At 46.7% G+C, this 13,326-nt stretch overlaps 1 protein-coding gene and 1 pseudogene across 2 annotated transcripts in view; both read right to left on the reverse strand.

Moving 5' to 3' along the window:
• Positions 1 to 9,553, reverse strand: part of LOC311105921 (nucleolar pre-ribosomal-associated protein 1-like) — a 61,237-nt gene extending 51,684 nt beyond the window's left edge. Inside the window, exons 1-12 of the mRNA XM_084148157.1 lie at positions 9,368 to 9,553; positions 8,815 to 8,954; positions 8,541 to 8,692; positions 8,293 to 8,422; positions 7,663 to 7,759; positions 7,445 to 7,530; positions 7,113 to 7,238; positions 6,657 to 6,787; positions 5,350 to 5,545; positions 4,906 to 5,043; positions 3,968 to 4,141; positions 126 to 237 (exon numbers count right to left, since the gene is read on the reverse strand). Coding sequence (XP_084004283.1) covers positions 126 to 237; positions 3,968 to 4,141; positions 4,906 to 5,043; positions 5,350 to 5,545; positions 6,657 to 6,787; positions 7,113 to 7,238; positions 7,445 to 7,530; positions 7,663 to 7,759; positions 8,293 to 8,422; positions 8,541 to 8,692; positions 8,815 to 8,954; positions 9,368 to 9,503 — 1,618 coding nt within the window. The 5' untranslated portion in view covers positions 9,504 to 9,553. The remainder of the gene's footprint in view (positions 1 to 125; positions 238 to 3,967; positions 4,142 to 4,905; positions 5,044 to 5,349; positions 5,546 to 6,656; positions 6,788 to 7,112; positions 7,239 to 7,444; positions 7,531 to 7,662; positions 7,760 to 8,292; positions 8,423 to 8,540; positions 8,693 to 8,814; positions 8,955 to 9,367) is intronic.
• Positions 9,554 to 10,151: 598 nt separating this feature from the next.
• Positions 10,152 to 12,927, reverse strand: LOC311105558 (amine sulfotransferase-like; annotated as a pseudogene). The gene is made up of 6 exons: positions 12,784 to 12,927; positions 12,184 to 12,382; positions 11,912 to 12,038; positions 11,037 to 11,131; positions 10,515 to 10,678; positions 10,152 to 10,276 (listed from the first exon to the last, which is right to left on the reverse strand). The product of its transcript is annotated as an amine sulfotransferase-like (transcript).
• Between the last annotated feature and the right edge of the window lie 399 nt (positions 12,928 to 13,326).

A 13,326-nucleotide genomic window follows, 5' to 3' on the forward strand; every position in this document is an offset into this window, starting at 1 on the left:
TGAAAAACGAGTTTTAATGACTCCAACCTACGTGTATGTAAACTTCAACTGTATGTATGAAGATTATAATTCAAGGAAGAGAACATTCCACCGACAGTAAATATATTAAAATGTAAGACATATACCGGGTTGTTCAACTTTAGTAGCAGCCTCTTTGGCATCCCCTTCATTCGCTCCTTTCTCCTTCTTGGTCAATGACTGCCATTTGGACACGATGCTCGTCATGTCCGGTAGAACCTACAGAGAGAACATGGACACCCAGAGTTCAGTTCTACAGGGAGAACATGGACACCCAGAGTTCAGTTCTACAGAGAGAACATGGACACCCAGAGTTCAGTTCTACAGAGAGAACATGGACACCCAGAGTTCAGTTCTACAGAGAGAACATGGACACCCAGAGTTCAGTTCTACAGAGAGAACATGGACACCCAGAGTTCAGTTCTACAGAGAGAACATGGACACCCAGAGTTCAGTTCTACAGAGAGAACATGGACACCCAGAGTTCAGTTCTACAGAGAGAACATGGACACCCAGAGTTCAGTTCTACAGAGAGAACATGGACACCCAGAGTTCAGTTCTACAGAGAGAACATGGACACCCAGAGTTCAGTTCTACAGAGAGAACATGGACACCCAGAGTTCAGTTCTACAGAGAGAACATGGACACCCAGAGTTCAGTTCTACAGAGAGAACATGGACACCCAGAGTTCAGTTCTACAGAGAGAACATGGACACCCAGAGTTGAGTTCTACAGAGAGAACATGGACACCCAGAGTTCAGTTCTACAGAGAGAACATGGACACCCAGAGTTCAGTTCTACAGGGAGAACATGGACACCCAGAGTTCAGTTCTACAGAGAGAACATGGACACCCAGAGTTCAGTTCTACAGAGAGAACATGGACACCCAGAGTTCAGTTGATCTCATCCACTCTATTGCGCAGCCGTCAGAGTGGCCCAACCTGTTCATGCAGAGTGGTCATTCAGCCAGATAAAGGAGTTTTCCATTGGATCTAGATAATAGTCCACATTGTGCAATATTGCATTTAGTTTAGTAGGTAGGAGGTCTACTGTATGTTGCCTTCCCCAGTAGGTATGCAGTACTACAGTAGGTATGCAGTACTACAGTAGGTATGCAGTACTACAGTAGGTATGCAGTACTACAGTAGGTATGCAGTACAGTGCATTCGGAAAGTATTCAGACCCCCTTCACTTTTTCCACATTTTGTTACGTTACTCTAAAAAGGTTTCAACTGTTTTTTTTGCTCATCAATCTACACACGATACCCCATAATGACAACGCAAAAACAGGTTTTTAGACATTTTTTGCAAATGTATTAAAAATAAATAACGGAAATATCACATTTACGTAAGTATTCAGACCCTTTACTCAATACTTTGTTGAAGCACCTTTGGTAGTGATTACAGCTTTGAGTCTTCTTGGGTATGACGCTACAAGCTTGGCACACCTGTATTTGGGGAGTTGCTCCCATTCTTCTCTGCAGATCCTCGCAAGCTCTGTCAGGTTGGATGGGGAGCGTCTCTGCACAGATATTTTCAGGTCTCTCCAGAGATGTTTGATCAGGTTCAAGTCCAGACTCTGGCTGGGCCATTCAAGGACATTCAGAGACTTGTCCCGAAGCCACTCCTGCGTTGTCTTGGCTGTGTGCTTAGGATCGTTGTCCTGTTGGAAAGTGAACCTTCTTCCCAGTCTGAGGTCCTGAGCACTCTGGAGTAGGTTTTCATCAAGGATCTCTCTGTACTTTGCTCCGTTCATCTTTCCCTCGATCCTGACCTATTTCCCAGTCCCTGATGCTGAAAAACATCCCCACAGCATGATGCTGCCACCACCATGCTTCACCGTAGGGATGGTGCCAGGTTTCCTCCAGACGTGACACTTGGCAATCAAGCCAAAGAGTTCAATCTTGGCTTCATCAGACAAGAGAATCTTGTTTCTCATGGTCTGAGAGTCCTTTAGTTGCCTTTTGGCAAACTCCAAGCGGGATGTCATGTGCCTTTTACTGAGGAGTGGCTTCCGTCTGGCCACTCTACCATAAAGGCCTGATTGGTGGAGTGCTGCAGAGATAGTTGTCCTTCTGGAAGTTTCTCCCATCTCCACAGAGGAACTCTGGAGCTCTGTCAGATTGACATTGACGTCATTATCCAGAGCGACTTACAGTTAGTGAGTGCATACATTTTCATACTGGCCCCCCGTGGGAAACGAACCCACAACCCTGGCGTTGCAAGCGCCATGCTCTACCAACTGAGCTACAGGGGACTACTGGGACTACATGGGGTTCTTGGTCACCTCCCTGACCAAGGCCCTTCTCCCCCGATTGCTCCGTTTGGCCGGGCGGCCAGCTCTAGGAAGAGTCTTGGTGGTTCCAAACTTCTTCCATTTAAGAATGATGGCCACTGTGTTCTTGGGGACCTTCAATGCTGCATAAATGTTTTGGTACCCTTCCCCAGATCTGTGACTCAACACAATCCTGTCTTGGAGCCCTACGGACAATTCCTTTGACCTGATGGCTTGGTTTTTGCTCTGACATGCACTGTCAACTGTGGGACCTTATATAGACAGGTGTGTGCCTTTCCAAATCATGTCCAATCAATTTAATTTGCCACAGGTGGACTCCAAGTTGTAGAAACATCTCAAGGAAGACCAATGGAAACAGGATGCACCTGAGCTCAATTTCGAGTCTCATAGCAAAGGGTCTGAATATTTATGTAAATAAGGTATTGCTGTTTTTTTATTTTTAATACATTTGCAAACATTTCTAAAAACCTGTTTTCGCTTTGTCATTATGGGGTATTGTGTGTAGATTGATGAGGGGAATTATTTACTTAATCCATTTCAGAATAAGGCTTTAATGTTACAACATGTGGAAAAAGGGAAGGGCTCTGAATAAACTGTAGGTATACAGTACTACAGTAGGTATACAGTACTACAGGAGGTATACAGTAGGTATACAGTAGGTATACAGTACTACTGTAGGTATACAGTACTACAGGAGGTATACAGTACTACAGGAGGTATACAGTAGGTATACAGTAGGTATACAGTACTACTGTAGGTATACAGTACTACAGGAGGTATACAGTACTACAGGAGGTATACAGTACTACAGTAGGTATACAGTACTACAGGAGGTATACAGTACTACAGTAGGTATACAGTACTACAGGAGGTATACAGTACTACAGGAGGTATACAGTACTACAGTAGGTATACAGTACTACTGTAGGTATACAGTACTACAGTAGGTATACAGTACTACAGTAGGTATACAGTAGGTATACAGTACTACTGTAGGTATACAGTACTACAGGAGGTATACAGTACTACAGGAGGTATACAGTACTACAGTAGGTATACAGTACTACTGTAGGTATACAGTACTACAGTAGGTATACAGTACTACAGTAGGTATACAGTAGGTATACAGTACTACTGTAGGTATACAGTACTACAGTAGGTATACAGTACTACTGTAGGTATACAGTAGGTATACAGTACTACAGTAGGTATACAGTAGGTATACAGTACTACAGTAGGTATACAGTAGGTATACAGTACTACTGTAGGTATACAGTAGGTATACAGTACTACTGTAGGTATACAGTAGGTATACAGTAGGTATACAGTACTACTGTAGGTATACAGTAGGTATACAGTACTACAGGAGGTATACAGTACTACAGGAGGTATACAGTACTACAGGAGGTATACAGTCCTAAATCTCCAGAATCAGAATCACTTTTATTTTCCAAGTACATTTACACATACCCGGAATTTCACTTAGTGAATTAGTGCTGCCAGCAATAGATACATATACAGACAGAATACAGGCAGAATTCAGTCAGGAATTCAGACAAAGTCAACATACAGTATATATACAATAGAACTACAGTAAAACATAAAAGCTTGGAGCACGGGCTGCTTCCCAGTGAGGATATACGTGTAGGTTACCTTGCCGAGCGCCTCACTGTACTGCTGTATGAAGTCCTCCATGGTGGCCGGCGTGTACAGATCAGAGCCGAGCCACACAGAGCGGTCCAGACAGAACTCTATGTTCCTCTGAGCTCTCTTCAGGAGGAACGACATCAGGGACAGGGTCGTGTGCTGAACCACCGCGTTGGTAAACTGGGACAGACACACAGATAGAGGAAAGATGGGTGAATAGTCCAGAACTGGAAACATTTGGCAACATTTACATCACCAAAGTGTGGATAAAATGTCTGCTTAATAACCATTATATTATTACAATGTCACCCTCTATGTCTTGACTGACAGGTGAGGTGCTGTGACAGGTGAGGTGCTGTGACAGGTGAGGTGCTGTGACAGGTGAGGTGCTGTGACAGGTGAGGTGCTGTGACAGGTGAGGTGCTGTGACAGGTGAGGTGCTGTAACAGGTGAGGTGCTGTAACAGGTGACGTGCTGTAACAGGTGACGTGCTGTAACAGGTGAGGTGCTGTAACAGGTGACGTGCTGTAACAGGTGACGTGCTGTAACAGGTGACGTGCTGTAACAGGTGAGGTGCTGTAACAGGTGACGTGCTGTAACAGGTGACGTGCTGTAACAGGTGAGGTGCTGTAACAGGTGAGGTGCTGTAACAGGTGACGTGCTGTAACAGGTGACGTGCTGTAACAGGTGACGTGCTGTAACAGGTGAGGTGCTGTAACAGGTGACGTGTTGTGACAGGTGAGGTGCTGTAACAGGTGACGTGCTGTAACAGGTGACGTGCTGTAACAGGTGACGTGCTGTAACAGGTGAGGTGCTGTAACAGGTGACGTGTTGTGACAGGTGAGGTGCTGTAACAGGTGACGTGTTGTAACAGGTGAGGTGCTGTAACAGGTGACGTGCTGTAACAGGTGAGGTGCTGTGACAGGTGACGTGTCGTAACTCACGTTGATGCCCTGCGTGAAGAAGGCCTTGTTACAGACGGGAGGAAGTGATGTCACCAGCACCATGGACAGGAGGCGTGGCAGAGGAACGACCTCTCTGGTCTGGAAGGCCTTGGACACCTCCGGCTGAGACTCATAGATCTGTAAGACAGGACAGAGCCGTTAACAGCTATCGAAATGACAGTGCCTATGATTGACAGGCAAAGGACAGCCAATTGTGGCAGTCTTGGCAGATTCACATTTTGTCTGTTGATTTCTGTTAGGTAGGAGCGGCCCCACTGTGTATGGTGACGTCAGATCTTTATACATTTATACAACAGAATACATCTTAGAATTCTCTATGTTGTTGGTGCCAAAGTTACAGACAGGACTGTCCCCGAGGTTTGAAAAGGTAATAAAATAACTTGATAAAACCAATAAAACCAATGAAACAAACAGGTTATTAACCTTCTTGAGCAGAGTGATGTTGTCCGTCCAGGCAGATTTGAGGCGAGGGGTGAAGGAGTACTGTGTCTCCTTGAAGAACCTGGGCAAGACGTCAGGGCTGACCCTTAGTATATTAACCACCAGATCAGACACCAGGTCATCCTCTGTAGCCTGCTTCAGCCCTACCACAAACTGTAGTAGCACAATGTTACCAGCCCTGGACAGAAGACAGACACAGAACAATATCAGGACTATGTCTGCTGTGCAGACAGACACACACAACAACTTCAGGAGGGTAATGGAGAAAGGGGAGAGAGGTGGGCAGCAAAGATTGAGGAAATAGAGGAGGTAGAACAGAGAGAAGGAGAGGAGAGGACAGAGGAGAGAGAGAGAGGGGGGACAGAGGAGAGAGAGAGAGAGAGAGAGAGAGAGAGGAGAGAGAGAGAGAGGGGGGACAGAGGAGAGAGAGAGGGGACAGAGGAGAGAGAGGGGGGACAGATGGAGAGACGGGACAGAGGAGAGAGAGAGAGAGAGGGGACAGAGGAGAGAGAGAGAGAGGACAGAGAGAGAGGGGACAGAGGAGAGAGAGAGAGGACAGAGGAGAGAGAGAGAGAGAGAGGGGACAGAGGAGAGAGAGAGGACAGAGGAGAGAGAGAGAGAGAGAGGACAGAGGAGAGAGAGAGAGGACAGAGGAGAGAGAGAGAGGACAGAGGAGAGAGAGAGAGAGAGAGAGGACAGAGGAGAGAGAGAGAGAGAGAGAGAGAGAGAGAGAGAGAGAGGGGGGACAGAGGAGAGAGAGAGAGGGGACAGAGGAGAGAGAGGGGACAGAGGAGAGAGAGAGGACAGAGGAGAGAGAGAGAGAGGACAGAGGAGAGAGAGAGAGAGGACAGAGGAGAGAGAGAGAGAGGACAGAGGAGAGAGAGAGAGAGGACAGAGGAGAGAGAGAGAGAGGACAGAGGAGAGAGAGAGGGGACAGAGGACAGAGAGAGGGGACAGAGGACAGAGAGAGAGAGAGGGGACAGAGGAGAGAGAGAGAGAGGGGACAGAGGAGAGAGAGAGAGAGAGGGGACAGAGGAGAGAGAGAGAGAGGACAGAGGAGAGAGAGAGAGGACAGAGAGAGAGGGGACAGAGGAGAGAGAGAGAGAGAGAGAGAGGGGACAGAGGGGACAGAGGAGAGAGAGAGAGGGGACAGAGGAGAGAGAGAGAGGGGACAGAGGAGAGAGAGAGAGGGGACAGAGGAGAGAGAGAGAGGGGACAGAGGAGAGAGAGAGAGGGGACAGAGGAGAGAGAGGAGAGGAGAGGCCGGATGCATCAGATCCATGACTGACCTGCCGGCCGTTCCAAAGCTGGGGTCATAGAAACTGATGCCATGTTTCCGGGAGCAGCACAAATCCAGGAGGAAGTTGTGAACCAGTTCCCTCACGACCATCTTCCCTGCTTCCTCTGCATTCTCTGCCATCTGAAGAAAAGGACATTCAAAACAACACTCAGTGATGATTGTGAGTGAGTGAGAATCATGTAGGGGGTGTAACGGAAATGTGTTTCTTGCATATCCCGATGCCCCCTGGAGACACCCCCAGGGAGTGGGGTCATGGCCAGGGTCACCGTTGTCCAGCGCCCCTGGAGCAATTGGGGTTAAATGCCTTGCTCAAGGGCACAGCAACAGATTTTTTCACCTTGTCATCTCCGGGATTCTAACCAGTGACCTTTCGGTTACTGGCCCAAAGCTCTAACAGAGAGAGAGAGAGAGAGAGAGAGAGAAAACTATTGGATAGAGCCATTACCTTGCTGTCGTCTGTGCTTGCATCCACAATGCCATTCCACCTGTAGAGAGATGCAATCTGGGCCAGGAGAGACGGGGTGAAGAAACGTACCTTCTGGGTCTTACTGATGGCTTTGCTCTGGACCACCTTCAGCAGAGGAAACACTCTGTTACACGTCACTTAAAGTCTGCATTAGGATGCAGTTATTAATGCACTATAATACTTGTCATGAGCACGTACAACCACCTTATAACGTCTCCTAATCATCCTGACTAAATAGCCCTTTTCACTCATTACCCTGACAACTAAAAGGTGGAAATGACAAGTCACTGAGATAAGAGAGTAGGCCCTACCTTAGTCTGCAGAGTAGACAGAATCAGGTTGACAATGGATATACGATCCTCCTTCAGTCCGCTGCTTAGAATGTCTGGCAGGAAATCTGACAAACAATAAAACATTTCATCATGAAACACTGGAAAGGTAGGCCTATATTCCTATATTTTCAAACGTATTTTATTCGCATTATTCTTGTTATATCTTCCGTCGTTTTGAAATGTAGTATAATCCTGACCTTTCATCTCCAGTAGTTGTCCAATAGTAGCGTTGTCACCAGAGACCAGGATGGAGAGGGCAAACTGGATGTAAGCCATGCGGACATCAGGTCTACCCTAGAGAGAGAGAGACAGAGGTAGAGAGAGAGAGAGACAGAGAGAGACAGAGAGAGAGAGAGAGAGAGACAGAGAGAGACAGAGAGAGAGAGAGAGAGAGACAGAGAGAGGGAGAGAGAGAGAGAGAGAGAGAGAGAGAGAGAGACAGGGAGACAGAGAGAGAGACAGAGAGCGAAAGAGAGAGAGAGAGACCGAGAGAGAGAGAGATGAATGTGATCACAGAATACTAGTGGTTAGAGATGTATAGTTATAACCTGAATCCAAGCCCTGGTTCTAACTATGGGACATAGTGGTTCCTGTTCAGATCAAACGGTCAGGATGACCTCTTGGCCTTAGTTATACACGACACTACAGAAGAGCAGAGGAACCCAACAGTTGGTTTTCAACGACACTAAAGAGGACTATAAACCCTTCATACAGAGGGTGCACCAAATGGCACCCTATTCCCTATGGGGCCCTGGTCAAAAGTAGTGCACTATATAGGAAATAGGGTGCCGTTTGGGATGCAGCCAGACACTAGCCAGGTCTCTTACCATCTTATCCTTCCTCTTGGCCAGAGCAGACAGGCCTTTGGTGAAGTGGAAGTGGCTGAAGACTTCTCTGGCTGTGTCTGCTCCCTGGGACACCATGGCTGACAGGAAACTCAGGCACTGACGGACAAACCTGGCCCAGAGGAGACGGCAACACTATGTTAGATTGAGAGAGACACACACACACACACACACACAAACACACAATCTGGATTTTGTTCAAACAAAACTTGCTTCATGTTCCAATGTACCTGTGGTTTTCTGAGTGTAGGGATGTCTGTATGAGTTTCATAATGCTGGAGACAGCCTTCTTGACTATAGTGGATCCCACCATGCTGAAATGAGAGAGATCACTGGCCGTACGTAGCAGAATCATCTCCAAACTCTGGAAGATCACCATCATCTGGACAGAGACAAGGACAATGTGATGTCTAACAGATTATTACATAGTGTGTGTGAGTGAGTGAATAGACTGATTTCCAGTGAACAGGAGACTGACAGAAGCAAATGCTGTACTCTACGTACTTCGCTCTCCTTCTGCTTGTCTCCCTCCAGCAGTTTGAAGATCTCAGAACACTCCATGGAGATCTTGATGTAGCCCTCAACGACGTCATACAGGTCAGAGCATGGCAGCTTCTTTGCTGTCGTGATGAATGTATCCAAGCCTGCAGTGCAGAGAGAACGAGTTTTGAAAACAGACAGCGGTTGTTTAGTATTGACATATTCAATGACAACACAGCTAACACCTTTGATAATTGACATCCTATCTGCAAAATAATGAAAACAAAGAGTGCAATCATATCACTGCAAAGTTGAGAACAATACGTTATTAGGGCGGCAGGTAGCTTAGTGGGTAAGAGCGTTGTCCAGTAACCGAAAGGTCGCTGGTTCTAATCCCCGAGCCGACTAGGTGAAAAATCGGTCGATGTGCCCTTAAGCAAGGCACTTAACCCTAATTGTTCCTGTAAGTCGCTCTGGATAAGAGCGTCTGCTAAATTACTAAAATGTAAATGTAAAATGTTATAGCGCCATTGTAGCTAGCTAGCTAACGGTAGCTAATAGCAACACTGCCACTCACCCTTCATTGCCTTGGTCGGCTCCTTCAACATGGCTTTAAAAACGGTTCCATTGAACTCCGCTGTCTCAGATACTTTTCCTTTCTTCGCATGCGTGTTGGACTCATCCACATCTTCACTCGACCGTTTCTTCCCCATCTTGTTTGAGAGGTAAAGCGAGAAAGCGTTCAAATATTTTTTAGCCACCGGTCTCGCTGACTACACATGTGAGAATCTAAACAGAAAATTGTTCTTTGTCAATGTGTCCGGGCGAGTTCCATTTCCCCTTCACTTTGGTTCCGGGCTGTGCAATCAGCGAGCATTCTCTTTCGTTGCGCACACGCACAATATTCCTCAAATATAAATAATTCATTCAAATACAGATCTGAGACTGACAGTCTCGTTTCTTTTATTTCCTCTTCAAGGAGGGATCATTATTAGAATAACAGAATAATGGTTCAGGAATTGAGTCTGTCATGATGAGTATTCCTACCCCATTCACCTCATTATAAAGATCATGCAGAAACACGATAGAACTTTATCATTATTTAAAAAATCCCCCTTCTGGGATTAATGAAGTATTGTATCTATCTGTAATGGATATCAAGTTTTGGTACATTCAACAGATAATTGACATGAATGCCCATGGCTGATGTCCACTGTGTAGTTTGTGGCGGCAGAGCTGCAGTCTCCTCCCTTCCATCACTGTATTATTGCATTGCCATCCTTCCAAGTCTGGATCATCGCTCGGCTGTTGGAACTGAAAGGCGAGGAGGAGGAGGAGGAAGCCAGGGGCTGAGGCTCCCATCACTCTGATTGTTGATCCATGTCCCGGATGAACTTCAGAGTCACGTCCTTCATCCGCTCCTCATAGACCTGGTCAAACCTCTCACTCTGGGCCACCGTGAACACGGTTCTTCCAGTCCCCGATTTGACCCGGCGCAGCACAACCAACAGGTCATTATTCAGAGGAAGAGCATTATAAATGGTTTATATGCAGTTTATTTACAATCTGGGTTTTTTCCCCAATCTCAGGCCCATATTCATGAAGCATTTCAGAGTAGGTGTTCTGATCTAGGATCAGCCCCCCCCATGTAATCTTATTCATTAGGATCTAAAAGGCACAACTGGTCCTAGATCAGCACTGCTATAGAGATGCTGTGTGAATACAGGCATTTGCGTAGGAACTGCCCCTTTTTGAGCATGTCCTCTGGTATGAACTCATAGTTGGCCTTGGGGTCGTGTTTCATGTTTTTGAACGTGGCTTTTTCCACTATCTTGATGATGTCTGCTTCATTCAGGTGGCAGATCTTCAGCATGGCTATCTTCAGATCCTGAGAAAAAAAGGAACATGTCCATTAAAGATGAAACCCCTGCCCTGAGGTTGGTTGAGTGGTGAAGGCCACTGCCCTGAGGTTGGTTGAGTGGTGAAGGCCACTGCCCTGAGGTTGGTTGAGTGGTGAAGGCCACTGCCCTGAGGTTGGTTGAGTGGTGAAGGCCACTGCCCTGAGGTTGGTTGAGTGGTGAAGGCCACTGCCCTGAGGTTGGTCGAGTGGTGAAGGCCACTGCCCTGAGGTTGGTTGAGTGGAGTGGCCCAAGAGATTCGGGATAGGCAAGCCAGGCTGGTTGAATGTCTCTAGATAGCTAGCACAGCACAGGTCAGAGGTGTAAAATGAGTCTGTAATATCTTACCATGATCATGTCCTCATAGGTCAGAAACAGGATGTTGTACTGGTCTCCCTCACTGTGCCACTCTCTGATGTGGTCAAACCAGGACGAAGCACCAACTGTCGGGCAATAACAGGGTCATAACAGCTTGTGTCACCAAGGTCATTACATTTAAGTCATTTAGCAGACGCTCTTATCCAGAGCGACTTACAAATTGGTGCATTCAACTTAGGATAACCAGTGGGACAACCACCACTCGGGAGGGGGGGTGTAGAAGGATTACTGTTATACTATTCCAGGTATTCCTTAAAGAGGTAGGGTTTCAAGTGTCTCCGGAAGGTGGTCAGTGACTCCGCTGTCCTGGCGTCGTGAGGGAGCTTGTTCCACCACTGGGGTGCCAGAGCAGCGAATAGTTTTGACTGGGCTGAGCGGGAACTGTGCTTCCTTAGAGGTAGGGGGGCTAGCATGCCAGAGGTGGATGAATGTAGTGTCCTCGTTTTGGGTGTAGGGTCTGATCAGAGCCTGAAGGTAAGGAGGTGCCGTTCCCCTCACAGCTCCGTAGGCAAGCACCATGGTTTGTGCAGAGGAGCGGGGTGACATGAGAGAACTTGGGGAGTTCTCTCATGCATGGCTATCTTCAGATCCTGATTAAAAAGGAACATGAAGTTACAGTATTCATGGGTTAGTCAAAAGTAGCGCACTATATAGTGAATAGGTTGACATTTAGGACACAGGCTGTCAGGTTCATAACAGGCTGTTGAGTCCGAAAATTGCACCCTATTCCGTATATAGTGCACAGAGCCCTATTGGCCCCTGGTCAAAATGAGTGCACTATGTAGGGAATAGGGTTCCATTTGGGACCCAACCATGGTGTTATATGAATGATGTCTTTACTCTACCATTCCCTGCTAACCACTGGTCCAGAAAGTCCTCGAAGCTCTTTGGGGTCTCAAACATGGCCCAGTTAATACACCAGCGATAGTAGGAAATCATGTTGTCCTTTGGGTTCCGCATCACATAGATCATCTGGCAAAGAACAAGAGAAGGCATTTACTATACATTTACAGCCCTTTGGGCCCTGGTCAAAAGTAGTGCACTATAAAAGAGAATAGGGTGGTATTTGGGACGCAAACCATACAGTAGGGCCTCCATCATCCCCTCCTCTGCCTACCTTTGCCTTCTTGTTCCTCAGGCCTGGGGGCATGAGTACGGGGGTGAGGTTGGAGGCGAATAGCCGCGGGTTGCGACGTAAGGAATTGTCAGGGCGTTTTTCCATATACTCCAGCCATGGCATCATCTCCAAGTTGTTGGGATAGACATCACCCACCTCTGACTCACAGATAGAGGTGATGATTTGCTGTGCCCAGATAGTTCCCACAGGTCAGCATCATGAAAGGTGTCAGTCATAGAGCTCTGGGGGGGGGGAACTTGGTTAAAGGGCGATTCGAAAAACAACAAAGCGGTCACCCTGCCAGAGCTGAAGGGGCTGGAGTAAAACAAGCGTTAAGATAGTTGAACTAACCTCATGAGGCATTTATGAGTTATATTCTTTAAGAATCAACAAATATCACTCATTTAAAATTCCAAAGATTATGTTCTAATCCCGGATTGTCCCTTTAACTTTCTAAAAAATCTGTTTTCATGCTCTCTCCCCTCACTGATTACCTAAACCAAGCAAAGGTTCTCAACCTTTTTCATGTCAAGGACACCCAAGTATGATAAGTGTCTGGACCATCTCAAAAGCTGTTTATCCACCCAGTAGATTTGTCACTCACCTGATTTAAGGTAAGTGACCAGAAAGATGTCACTGTCCCGGATCTCAAAGGTCTGCAGGGAGTCAATGTACTCAGCGGTGGTCAAATATTTCGCCAAGACAGTCCTTGTACTTGATCAGGTCATCTGTGAGCTTATCCATAATAATGGTAGTTTTGTATATACAGTATTAGTATCTTGTCACGGTTTCGGCCGAGGCGGCTCCTCCTCCTTGTTCGGGCAGGTTTCGCCGGTCGTCGTCTCCGGAGTTCTAGCTGCCACCGCTCTATGTTTCTTGTTTGTTTGGTTTTGTCTGTTAGTCACACCTGTTTTGTGTTAGGTCTCATTTAGCACCCTATTTAGTTTCCTTGTTGTTAGGTTAGTGTTGTGTGTAATTGTTCGTGTCGTGGTTGCGCTACCTGTTTCGGTACGCTATTTTCCGTAGTTTCCTCCTTGTTGTTAGGAGAGATTTACGCACCTGTGTGTGCGCTTGCATTACGCCTGTGTGCGTCTTTTTGCCTCCGGGCTGTTGTGGATTATTTTTGTGCTAGTAAAGTCTTGT

The sequence above is a fragment of the Coregonus lavaretus genome, assembly GCF_964263955.1.
Source record: "Coregonus lavaretus genome assembly, chromosome: 30".
NCBI classification, from domain to species: domain Eukaryota; kingdom Metazoa; phylum Chordata; class Actinopteri; order Salmoniformes; family Salmonidae; genus Coregonus; species Coregonus lavaretus.